We start from the raw sequence: 13,372 nt of genomic DNA, 5'->3' as shown, positions 1-13,372 counted from the left end.
CTCCTTTCTATCAATGTCATATTCAAGGTATCGAAAATGTCCAACGAAAATTTTTGAAATATCTCTGGTTTAAATGTGACAAAGTGTATCCGGAGATCGGTTTTCCACATCAAACTTTACTTGACAGATTTTTCATACGACCACTTAATGTTCGACGTAAATCAGCTGATCTGTAATTTTTATATAAATTGGTAAACCACTTGATCGACTCGCCAAACTTGTTGGGTTGGGAATGTTAAACTTTCACCTTCCAATGGTCTTAACAAGAAATCCTCCTACCTTTTACTCAACAAGAGCCAGAACTAATATTTCTAAATTTTCTCCCTTGCGCAGAGCTGGGGATATATATAATGCTGTGCAGAGCCAGTGTGACATATTTAGCAGCATTAGAAATATTAAAAATGTAAACTTTGTGGTTTAAGTTCATTAAATTGTTATCTTTATTCATTGTACTTTAGTTTTGTATTTGGATAGTTAATTTTAAGTTGTAATTATATTTTTCCCACTAAATTATTTAATTTTGTAATCTGTTTATGTGGTGTAAATAAATAAATAAATAAATAAAATAAATAAATAAAACTTGCATTTTTAGATTCTTCAGAAAATTCTGGAAATGTGTTTTAGATATATGATGAAGTACCTTCAAATTGTGGTGATTTGAAGCGCGGCGTAAGCTCAACAAATTCCGAATTGCTACAAGCTTTGTACTTATTCTTCACCGCTGAAGTAGACCTTCAGGGCAACTCACCGATAGTGTTAATGTACAATGTTGCAATTTTGTTTTGAATATCCTGGATTCTGTTCTCTTCCAGTAAAAGAATCCGCTTATCTATTGAAGAGTATTGTTCCAGAATTTCATCAATCATTTCCTTTTTATGTTCCAAATATCTTAGCTTGTTCTCGGGCTCAGTTTTTAAAGTGGTGAGTATGGCAGAGTTTTCTTTCATCTTTGCAAACTTTCGCAACAATTTAGCTTCCAAACTTAACAAAACAAAAATATAAACAAAAAATAAAAGTATAATTTTTTGAAATATTCTAATACTCTACGTCTATAAAATACTTAAAAAAAAACATTATTAAATACACAGAAGTTTTAAAAACAGTCGATATATAATTATTTGTTTTTGAGTCATCTAACCTGATAAGTTCTATTACAAGCTTGACATTTTATACTTATATTTGTTAAATAAATACTATAAAATGTATACTGAGTAATAAAAGGGTTTTTACGCACTGTAAAAAAACTGTAAACTTTATAACCTGGAAGAATGCGGAAAGGGAGTATATTAACCTAGGAACTAAACAAAGTGTATACGTCTCACAATAAAAATAATTAACATATTACATTAACAATATATACAAAAATATTTATGCAGCAACGTTTTGGAACAACCACCGCAACCGATATTTCCATAATTAATAAGAGACTGGACAAGACCAAAATAAATAACTTTCAATGCCAAAATTCTTAGTACTTCTTTCAATTTTTTAAATTTAAATGTTAACCCTCTTATCTTTTGTACCAAGTGTTCAATATGATAGTTCCACCTTAAGTGGTTATCTAAAGTTATTCCTAGATATTTGAAATGGTCTGTGGAAAATATGTTAATATTTTTGTCATTGTATAATATTGTTATTATACTATAGTCTGGTAAATGTTGAGTATAGGATAAAAAGGGCATATATTTAGTTTTATCATAGTCCACTGTCAATAAATTACTGGTGAACCAACATATTTTTAAGATCTCTCTGTACCTTTGATTTTAAAGCGTCCCAAGAATTTGCTTCATAGAGAACAACAGTATCATCATCAAAAGCAATTTTAGAGGAATCAATCCTCTAAGGCTAATTTTAACAGGTTATTGACATATAGAGAAAACAAAAAGGACCCAATACAGTCCCTTGAGGTATCCTACAAGTCATTTCTTTCATACCACTAAAAGTTTCATTTATTTTTACGTATTACTCTCTCCCTGCTAAATAATTTTTAAAAAGGATTTGTGCTGTACCTCGTATTCCAATATTATGTAACTTTTTCAATAAAAGTTGACTGACTGTCGAACGCTTTGGCTAAATCTATAAATACAGCTTTTGTTTTGGACTTTTTGTCGAGATTTTATAATATAAAAATACGAATAAAAAAAATAAGTTAAGATAAAACATTATTTATTTGAATTATAATTATGTGAACAAACGAGTTCATAAAATATCATCAGAGTAAGTAACAATATAAATCCATATACATCTTTTTTATAACTAAAACTATCTAAAAGCAATTGCTCCAAGCGATTATCACAGCATGGTAATTGTAACATAAATATTTAAAGATAATCTATACATTCCTCTCTAAGTTCGCTTAAGAGACAATTTCTAAAAAAAAATTTCTTAACAGTCTTTGATAGAGAAAAATTATATGTACTGGTTTATTACCAATAAAATGTTCTCACTAAAACCTTATGTACAGGATATTAATTTACTTTTATAATGTATAAAAAATAATTTGTATAGGAAATTCATCTGGAATGCTACTGGCTAAAATAAAAAAACCAAATTAGGATCTACTTAAATCGGTGAAAATATAAAAACCAAACAGTGCTAAATACGGAAATTTAATGCAAAATAAATTAAATTTAATATTATTTCATAAAATCCAAGGAAAGCGTCTTTATAATTAAAATCATGACCTAATAAGTAATTTTTTAGTTAATTTTTCACCCTGTCAGCACCCTGCACATCAGTAAACATTCATAAAAACATTCTGTATGTACAAAACGTTTCAGCAAATAATATTTTTGAACTTTTGACTTACATTTAAAAATTAACTACATAGGAGATACTTTCTTTCCTGTCGCCCTCCAAAACACGTCGGCTGCTTGAAAAAAAAACAAAGAAAAGAAGAATTAATCACTTTCACTGTCAGCTGTTATAAGATTTTCCTCCGCATTACTTCTCCATCCTCTTTTGTAGGTTATGTACGTGTAAATTATCAAAAGAAGAATGCCGATCAAGGTCAGACCGTAAGCGGTGTAATTTCCTACTTTTTCCGCTACTATTATGAGCTTTACCATGCTGGAAAGGTCTTCTGTTAGTTCGGCTTTTTGAGCGAACCAAAAGCAAGGCATCAGGGTGGTGTTTATTTTGCTATAAATGCTAAAAGATATGTGTTTATTAGATATAATAATATAATATAATTGAGTCACAAGTTAATTTGAAAGTTAATTGTTTAAGAATCCAAAACACAAGATTTACATCAGTATAAGGAGAAAAATTACACAGTGCTTTCAAAACGAACTTAATAACTTCGTATAAAAAAAACACGTCAATCTAGATATACAGGAAGGCGTTTAATTTTATATTTGATAAAGTTCTGTCAATTACCTCCTCCAAAGCCAACCTCACTTTGGTATGTCAAATGGGAACCCCCATCGTGTGACACATCATTTAAGCAGCATTAAAATGTCGGGTAATAATGAATATTTTATCGACACCATACTTTGATATATCAAATGCCTATCCTATAGTGTGATACATAATTTTGAAGAGCATAGAATGTACCACCCAACAGTATATAAAAAATGTAAGTTTATAGACTTAGAACCAGTGTAAAAAGGTGTTTAAAAAATTAACAATTTAATAAGTTTATAGAATTTATTTTATTAAGTGCTCAAAATGTGCTTCGTTCGCAAGTCAATAACAAAGTCTGTATTGAAATTCCTCACGATCATTAGCAAGTGTTTGTCCGCTAATATCTCCACATTCGATCCTTTAAATTATTCATATTTTCAGGTGGGGTTGTATTAATTTGCTTTTTAAATAACATCAACGAACAAAACCTAGTTGTGTGAAGTCTGGCTACCATGCGGGCCATTCAATTGGACCACGTCTGCCAATCCACTATTCATTAAGCCACTCTCGAACTATCGAAACTGTAGTGCGGAGAGCTCCATCTTATTAGAAATACAAATTATTTTCATTTTGATAAAATACTCAATTTTACCTCACTATTCGCTGGTACGTCAACCAATTTAATTTTTTTTTTGGTCACAATGCCAAATAGACATTTAAAGGCTGTTTACAATGATGTGTCACACGATAAAGATTCCCATTTGACATATCAAAGTGAGATTAGCTTTGGAAGTGACTGACATAACTTTGTTAAATATAAATTTTTTTAAATATAAATATAATTTTTTTTTTTTTAAGAAGGTATTACGAGTGGTTTGTTTTTAAATAAAAGCACCATATAACAGATACTTTTATAATATTTTACTCGAATACAGTACTCTGACTGTTTATTATTTTAAACGGAATACTGTTTTTTTTTATATTTTACGTAAAATTCGTTATTATTTTACGCTAAAAAGGCACAATCTAGGTGTGAAGTCTAATGCCTAATCTGAGGCATTTTAGAGTTTTGGTAAAAAAAATAACGTTTGCTGGCCGATCCACGCCTTGCTTTTAATACAACATGAAGTTAAGTTTTAGGAAAAGGGATAACTTCTTATTATCAGACATTATCCTTACAGTAGGTATAATGTCAAAAACTTAAAATAGAAACCACCCCTTTCTATTATGTTATTTAACGCTCAAAACCCACAGTATCCAAAACATTCAATTAAAATCGTGGTTCCATATTTTACCCGAGTGTATCTTATAAATAAGGTCTCATTATATCGGAAAATAGGAAATATTCAATTTAAAACAGAAAAAATAATGTATGGTAAAAAATAAGTGAATGGATAATTGGGTACCTAAGGCTACAGTATTGTGCCTTATTTTGTTTAACTTCTATATAAATAACCTTATTAATCTTTATATGTATAAAATCAATTTATTTATTATTGTTGCTGCTTTTTTTATATTTATATAGGTACTTCTTAACTTGTTTTTCTATACAGGGTGTTCCGTTGATCATGTTAAAAACCTTCTAGGGTACATAGAAAACGCCAAAAAAAAGACAAGTTCATATTATGAACATGGGTCCGGAAAAGCTTCCTCAGGGAGCTAGATATCTTCGAAGATAACATTTAAAAACTATAGTTAAGTTTAAAATATTAATTTTCTAGACATGATTAGAGCTATTTGTAGGTCTGAAGCCCTAGTCGGGTGAAACGTGTAACCTTGGTTATGATTAAATAATTTTGGGATACTGTGAATTTTGAGATTTGTGATGCTTTTGCATGTTAGACAATATCTTTATATATTTTTTTATAAATTTTTACCTCATGAAAGATTAAAGATAAGGATCAGTTCGAATAAAGTCTGTTTTGAAAACTAAGCCCTATGAGATATCTTTAACATAGAATGATCAAACCTTTCTTTTCTAGCTTAAAAGTGGACAGATATATCCGAATCTACGATTATGAATCTACGAACTAACACTGCGACGAGAACAAAGCAGCGACGCCCGCGACCATGAGGATGTGAAATAATAAACGCCACACGTAGGAAACAGCCTCCGCACTCGATTTCGCTATGACAAATGTCGCGATTTGCAATTTCCTTTACGGAAAATAATGTCCCTAGCGTCTAACCTCATTGTGTTCCATTAAACCAAACGATTTTATTCGGAATGAATAGAAAAACAGATAACAGAAAATGATGAGTTAAATTAAATTACAAATTCTAAAGATATAATGGTCCGGCTGGGATTTAAAGTACCTAAAGTTGGTTTAGTAGCTGTGATTGATCAACCGGGTCTATCAAAACTTGTTTACTGACCTTCTTTTTATATGCAACGTGGTCTAAAAATAACTTGGCTCCACTGAAAGGCATTCTAAATGTAAAGAGCATATAAATATTTTCGTCTTGCAAATTTTAACTTTTTGGAAAGCACTTTATACTACTGCGGTAAGTACAGCTCGAAAACAAGCCATAATTTCTAACAATAATCAGGTCCGGAAAAATTTTAATAAAATTTATACATTTTAATTAGGAGAAAATGGATGATTTCATGAATTGCGGCAATTAAGAGGAAATTTTATCGTCTTGGGAAAAAAATATATGAATTTGTTAAACAGTATTAAGTATATAAAGAACCTGACACATATTTATAAAATTGCAGAAGTAATTAGAATAAAAATTTTTCTATTGAATGAAACAACAGATCTCTTGTGTTTATGAGTATTTTTTCTGAGCTTTGAAATATGTTATAACAGACCAAAAATTTTGTTCCTTGTTTATAATTTTTGAACATACAGGCGCTGTTCTTTCAATTCCTCAACATAAATTGACAGACATTAATTAGTCAAATTAATATTTAATGAACATAAGTGGACACAGGTAATATTTTTTTCAATATTTACCTGTACTTTAATTTACAGGTCAGTAAAGTTAAATAAAACAAAAATAACGGTATAAAAACGTAAAAAATATATAATACAACAAAAATACTAAACCTTTACGCATTAAATGAAATATTGGGTTTTTTGCAATTTTTTCGCATTTTTCATGATCTGAAATAAAAATACATGGTCTAAGGTAGAAGAAAAAAAGGATTTTTATTTTTATACCGAAAAATTTGTTCAAGGTAAATTGTGTTTTATTTATTGGATATTCCTATAAACACACCTTATCAAATTCATTATATTAAGTTATTCTTGTTGATACTTAATAAATTCTTCAAAGTGTATTTGGTAAACTAAAAAATGTATTCATCAACATAATTAATATGCAAAGGCAACATCTTGATCGTGAAATACAATTAAACGAGCAATACAAAAAACGAGCTGTTAGTATGATACAGAGTGATATTCAAATCCCCGACGTCGCAGAAGCTGTAAATTCTACCAAGACCACTATAGGAAGGTGGTGACAGAAATTTGGAGATGATGACATACTGGTCCAACAAGAGCAACAGAACCTTTACATAATAGGTTTATTCACCGTAAGCCATTACCAAACTCCAATATTATTGCAAGCGAGCCAAGAATTCAGATTCAAAATGTTCATGGCGTTAGTATCACTGCTCAAATAATAAGGAATATTACTTATTGTTTTAGCAGTAGTGACAGTAGTAATATTTTAAAATAATTCTATAAATAAGTAATATTCCTTATTATTTGAGCAGTGATATTCTCTTTACCGATAAATTAAGAATTGGTTTACGTCTTGGTTCAAGAAGCTGTAACTAACCTGTGGCAACACGTCTCACTTGTAAACCAGTAAAGAATTTGACTAAGATGCACTTTTATTGTTTGGAAGTTTTTATTAAAATTTTATAAGATTTTGTCAATAAATTACGTTATTTTCTGATCAATCTGTAATTATTAATTGTCGATCTATTTACACAGGCCATAAAAGATGTTTTGCCTCTTCCAGAAACTCAACGTCAATTCTAATTAAAAGATTTTCTTTAAAAGAATTTCATGGTTATGTAACAAATATGGTCATATATAAATATATAAATATATATTACTTATCCATCCTGTGTATAGTCTTCTAAGTAATATACTGACAAAATATAAGTGTTTCTGTACATTTAATCAGACTTAAGTTAAGAAGAGATACTGTCGCAAAAAATCCGTCTTAAATGAAGTTGCAAAAAATGTAGGGCATTTTTTTAAATACTTACTCAATTCCATCCATTTGTCTCATAAGTAAATTGAGCTGAAACGAAGCGTGCACTCTCAAGGGCAATCCCGTACTCGGCTCTAACGAGAGTCTGGTAGTATGTTTATCTGGGTCGGGATTCATACCATCAACTGCTTCCTTAAAACTTGGATCTGAGAGGTAGAAGTGGGGAAAAGACATAAATGCTGGAGCATTAAATCTAAAATAAAATTTTATTTGTGATAAATTTTATTTTGTTTTAATTAAATGGTGTAAAAACTAATAATTTTTAGTAGCTAAAGATGTTCTCTCTTAGCTTTCGAAATCAAATCATTTTTTAAAATTTTCATATATTGTGTATATTCCTGCGGATGCAAACTGATTTTGAAACTCAACAAAGTATAATTGACTACTAACAGTTAAATTGCATTATTATAACTGGAAATACTAATAATACAGAGAGTCAGAAATAAACCCATTTCTTACATAGGGTGTTAATTAATAGCGTACAGATATTTTTGGGGCTAATAGTCCTCTATCATTATACAGGGAGCCAAAGTTCCAATTTTGTTCTTGTATTTGATTTGATACCTCAATTATGTCATGTGATTATGTTTTTCTAATTTGGACCAGATTCTAAAATATCATTTCAATCAATTATTTTTTTGATTGAAACTCTACAACGAATCAAAATAAGTGTTTACATGTTATATTTCATCGAATCAGCTACAATTTTATCTTTCAGAACTTTTTTTGTCGTGTGGCAAAAAAACAAAATAATTTCCACCTATATAACGAAAACGATGTCCTTTAAACCATGGTGTCTCCGATTAAGTCGGTACTATTGGTTTCTTTATTAATATTATCTTTTTTTACCCATTATAATTTAATTTTTTGTAATTACTTATTAGTTAAGTTTTAATAATAAATTTACTTAGCAAATATGTATTTAAAAAACTTCTTTTCCGATTTTTGCCTTTTTTTGATTTGGATTTAACCATTTCTAGTCGAAAATCAATACAATAAATGATTGAATTATTTTTTTTATAAAGGTGGCTGTCGCAAATTTGTTATGGAGTTATGTCAGTAATTTTCTCTAAGTGCATTTTTTGTTTTCTTTTGCAAAGATTGAAAATACTTTATTTATGTTTATTCATTTCTGTGCAGAACCATTTAATCTTTTTTGAAGTGAATTTAATTCCGAGCCATTTTAAACTAGTTTCCTATCCATTATCGCCTTTATTTCACTTCATTTCACTAAATCCATTTATAGAGACGATTGACGGATTTTTACCGAGGAAAAAGCCAACGTTAGAAAGCGAAACCTCTTCTGGACTTTATATCTATTTATTTATTTATCTGACTTTTTATTTATTTATCTGGACAGGTGACAAAGATAAACCTAAGGCAGAGTGCCTGATATCTAGTAGGAATCTCTCAAATGAATCGATGGTTCCGAACATGCAAAGGCATTTGCGTCTTGTTCAAACACAATGCAAAAGCATACTGCATTGTACTTGCACTTACTTGCACTTCGAGACGCTCCTCACTCCAGTCGGTAACTCAGTAGCATAGCATTTTCCGCTTTCAAAATAAGTTCCATTATCGAAAACGTCCGCTTCTCCTTTATAGAGGCTACCAACAATTCCATATAGCGTTTCTGTCCCGTTGAGGTGTAGATTTACGTTGCTAAAGTTAGACAGGAAATTGAAACTTTGCCAATACTGGTTTTAACTCAATTTACCTGCACAAATCTGGTGAAAAAATGGAAATTTGCTCAGCGTTCAACGGTGGATACCATAGCTCTCCAGAACTGCCATTAACAATGTTACAACCGTCTGGATAGTATGAGGTTAGGTGTTCGTAGTTCCAACGGGTGATCACTCCGAGCTTCGATATGTCTTTGCCACCCGAGTACATATTATAAACGCCGTCGTAAGTGGCGCTATTGTTTCTCTACATAAAACATAAAAGTTTAAAAAAAAGTATATATAATATGATAATATTTCTCATTTACCTCTGCAAACCAACCAAAAGTTTTAAAAGGAAAAGTAAAGCCGGATATATTTAACTTGAGGGCAATATTGATTAAGGTGTCATTGTAACCCTCAAACAAAATTTTGCCTATTTCTTTTTTTATATAAAGATCCTCGTCTTTTTCTTGCAGAATGAAATTTACTGCTTTTTTTACGATATAATGTTCGTCTTTCACTACGCTGGCGACAACCTGAAAATAATTCATATACAACTAAATTAGATTTCAATCCTTAAAAAATTAATCCTTTTGCTAAAAGTATGATATATTTTTGAAATTGTTTAGTAATAAGAGCTAGAAAGTAAGTAAACTTAGAAAGATAAGCAAATAAAGTCTAATATTCTGAAAAAAATTCACTCGACCGGATTCAACGGTATATCGAGTCAGTTTATATTTTTTCTGACTACAGAGGATCCAGTCTAGCAATTGCCAATCTACTGGATCCTTCGCAATACCCAAGAAGACAAAACTTATACACTATATACTAGAAAAGAATTATATAAAAAATACAAGCAAGTAAAATAATAAAATAATTAATACCATCAATCCCTTACTTATTACATTACTACATTAATAAATTATTAATACTAAACTATACCTACGCACAACTAGAAAGATAAAAGATACAAGAAATATTAATAATCAATTGGAATTATCATTATTTTGATCAGGAAGTATGTATATTAATTTAAAATCCTGGAAAAATAGCAGTTCGATGTTGTGGTATTGTAATATTTTGCCTATATCTAATATTCATTAACTGTATGATTTATATTTTCTCTTAAAACCCCAGTACAGTGTTACTATCTATTAAGTAAAAAATATCAGAATTCAGTAGTTCAATGGCGAAAAAAGAAAAGCAACTTCTAAATGCATATGTTCGATGAGCAGGGACCTACATTTGCCAGAGGTGCACTATTAATATGTAAAGTGGAGAAATTATACAGATGAACCTTTTGTATTACAGAATCAGTACCAATAAGCATGTAGTTACTTTTTTTGCATTCAGTACCAACCCATGATTATTAGACCATTGAATATCAGTCACCAGATTCCCATTAATTCTCTGCATGGCCTCACTAGAATATTCAGGACAAAAGCCGAACAAAAGCTGGGTGTCATCAGCATTAAGATGAACAGAGCAATGTCTTACCTGTTTAGAAAGGTCCGACGTATATAATGAAAATACTAATGGCCCCAGAATATTGGTTCAGACATTGTTTCATCCAACACAACCACCTGAGACCTACAACATAAATAGTTTGAGAACCCTAAAATTATTTATTCAGAAAAACCATAATAAGACAGAGAATTAGCCAGCACCATTCCATGATTTATAAAATCAAATGCCTTGCTATAGTCTAATAGGACAAAAGAGGACACTTTTAACTGGTCAATACTCCTAGAAATTTAATTTGTTACATTACAAAGAGCTGTTGCTGTACTGTGGCCTTTTTTTAAACCAGACTGTGTTGATGGCAACATATTTTTATCAACAATGAAATCAGTGATGATGTCATAAACTAAAATTCCAAAATTTTTTGCAATAGTTGGCAACCGAGAAATTGGACTTTCAACTTTGGCAGTCTTTGGCAATGGCTTAATAATACAGACCTTACACACGTGAGGAAAGAGAAAGATTCTCTTATTTAGACTTGGGTTAAGTAATTTTGCAAGTGGGCTCACAATATATTCTATGGTCTATACTATACAAAAGCATATTATACCCTATGTCCAACATGACAACGTGACCAGTACAAACTCGAATATATTTTTAAAATTAAATTGAAGGTCGTCAAATTTATTTAGCCTATAAAAGTCCAATGCATCATAGTCAACTGTGATAGATAGCTGATTGATACTCGCAAAGTGATCGCAGATTTCTTGGACATTTTTTAACTACCTACTAATTTCATGTTGACTTTTAGAATGTATATTCAACTTGTTTATAGATGATGTCTTTATGTACTTTCTTTAGTTCAATGAAAGATAATTCTTTAAGTATAAATAGTATTGCTTATGAGTAGAATTTTTCCTTTTGTTATATTTATTTAAAGCTTTGTTTTTTAATCTAATTATTTCTTTAATAGTATTTGTTATATAGAGGTTAAATTTTCGGTTTATTGAGAACATTTTCAAAGGGGCATGCCTATCGAATATGTCAGTCAGTTGACTATTAAAGTAGTGAGCAGACAGCAGTAAAGCTATTTGTAGTTTTTATATAATGTTTATCTTTTCTAAGATTATATATAAAACGGAAGCACCTATTTTGAAATATAGAAATTCGACTTTACCAATTTAAAAGATGTAGAAAAGCCAAAGGCTGATAGGTCTATAGTTTAAATGATCTTTGCTCTACCCTTCTTATCTTATTACTCATGCAATACTAAGGCGGTCTGCAAAAATTCCATGTTTAAAAATTATTCATCAGGAAATACGATAGATAAATGCCAAAACTGTGTTTGTTTTTATTTGCGAAGCATAGTAACGTATTTCTTTTAAACATACTAGGGAAAAAAATTGAATCATTATTAGGATGCATGTTACTAGGAAGTATCTAGCTTATCTAATAATTCCAGCATAGTGACCGAGATGTACTAATCAAATTAATTTATAATTTCCTTTCAATTAGCAAAATATAATATATTGCCATTATAATGTTTTTATGCTTGTATAACAGGTCTCAAAATTTGCCAGTCTGTAAGTTGAAGCTATTATTAATTGTTTATTTTTTATTGTATATGAAGGATGAAATGAAGGACCATTCAAAAGCATTTTGAACTGATTACGATTACTTTGGGTTGAAATTGACTAATTAGAAATAAAAATTTGATACACACACTGCACTCCCACCACTTTCCCTATAGAAGGCATCTTCTAAAGGTGAAATCTTCTAAATATAAATGAATGAAATCGTCCATATTTATATCTAAAGCTAATAGTTATAGTTTATCAATATTTTTCAATGTTCTTTTATGCACAATATTTAAGAGAAATATTTTTTTTAAAACATATTGATAACTTGATTAACGGTATTCCTCAAAGATTATACATTTTGATGTAAAACGTACAAACTCCAGTACATTAAATTCTTTCTTTTATCATTGGCAGAGAATCAAATTAAATTTTTTACTTGAAACACCCATATGATATTTCAAATGAAATACATAGTGGCTATAATTATCTAGTTTGGCAATTAGAGCGTTAATAAAGTCCCTGGCAGCAGTCCTTTTTCAAGGTATTCTTCACTCTTTTTTAGAGCAATGCTTTGCCACATATTCAAATCCAAGTTAAAGTATGTTTAGGCCCTACATAATGACTAAATCGAGAAATTGTCCTTCTTTAAAAACCATTTGGTTATTGTAAGAGAAGTTTGACGAATTTGATTTTCATGACGACATATATTCATACTTTGTTTCATTACGACACTACCTGTTAGCTATTAAGTTTTTTTTGTCTGAGACCGTGTAATCAAGTTCACTGGAAGCCTACACGGCAAAAACGATGAAAGCCAATTTTTACGCAACACAAAACACAAAATTAATACCAGAACAGTGCGTCTGAAAAGTAAAATCGAATAGCACAGGCTGCTTGGAAATATCGCTAAAGGTCTAAAAGTTATTCACAAAAGAAACAATCTAATAAGTCGATGCAAAACACAGCAAAAACGCTGTAGGAATTTCTGCGAAAACGCTATACGACGTGACAATTAATAATATTATACACGTGTATGTGTTTGGTCTAAGATAAGACTGTTGCTTTTCTTGTTAGTTAAACGTAATATCT

At 30.2% G+C, this 13,372-nt stretch overlaps 1 protein-coding gene across 2 annotated transcripts in view; it reads right to left on the bottom strand.

The window, feature by feature from the left end:
* Nucleotides 1-2,149: 2,149 nt before the first annotated feature.
* The window catches only part of LOC126738293 (protein croquemort), a 33,091-nt gene continuing 21,868 nt past the window's right edge, over nucleotides 2,150-13,372 (bottom strand). Inside the window, exons 4-10 of one of the 2 annotated variants that reach the window (XM_050443551.1) lie at nucleotides 9,569-9,778; nucleotides 9,296-9,507; nucleotides 9,079-9,240; nucleotides 7,574-7,771; nucleotides 2,948-3,150; nucleotides 2,810-2,869; nucleotides 2,150-2,532 (exon numbers count right to left, since the gene is read on the bottom strand). In XM_050443551.1, coding sequence (XP_050299508.1) covers nucleotides 2,823-2,869; nucleotides 2,948-3,150; nucleotides 7,574-7,771; nucleotides 9,079-9,240; nucleotides 9,296-9,507; nucleotides 9,569-9,778 — 1,032 coding nt within the window. In that variant the 3' untranslated portion in view covers nucleotides 2,150-2,532; nucleotides 2,810-2,822. Of the gene's footprint in view, nucleotides 2,870-2,947; nucleotides 3,151-7,573; nucleotides 7,772-9,078; nucleotides 9,241-9,295; nucleotides 9,508-9,568; nucleotides 9,779-13,372 lie in introns of both variants that reach the window. The other variant, XM_050443550.1, reaches the window with a different exon arrangement.

Source organism: Anthonomus grandis, chromosome 7 (assembly GCF_022605725.1).
Source record: "Anthonomus grandis grandis chromosome 7, icAntGran1.3, whole genome shotgun sequence".
NCBI lineage: Eukaryota > Metazoa > Arthropoda > Insecta > Coleoptera > Curculionidae > Anthonomus > Anthonomus grandis.
Note: the sequence above shows the minus strand (reverse complement) of the source record. Positions and strands in the feature narration are given on the sequence as shown.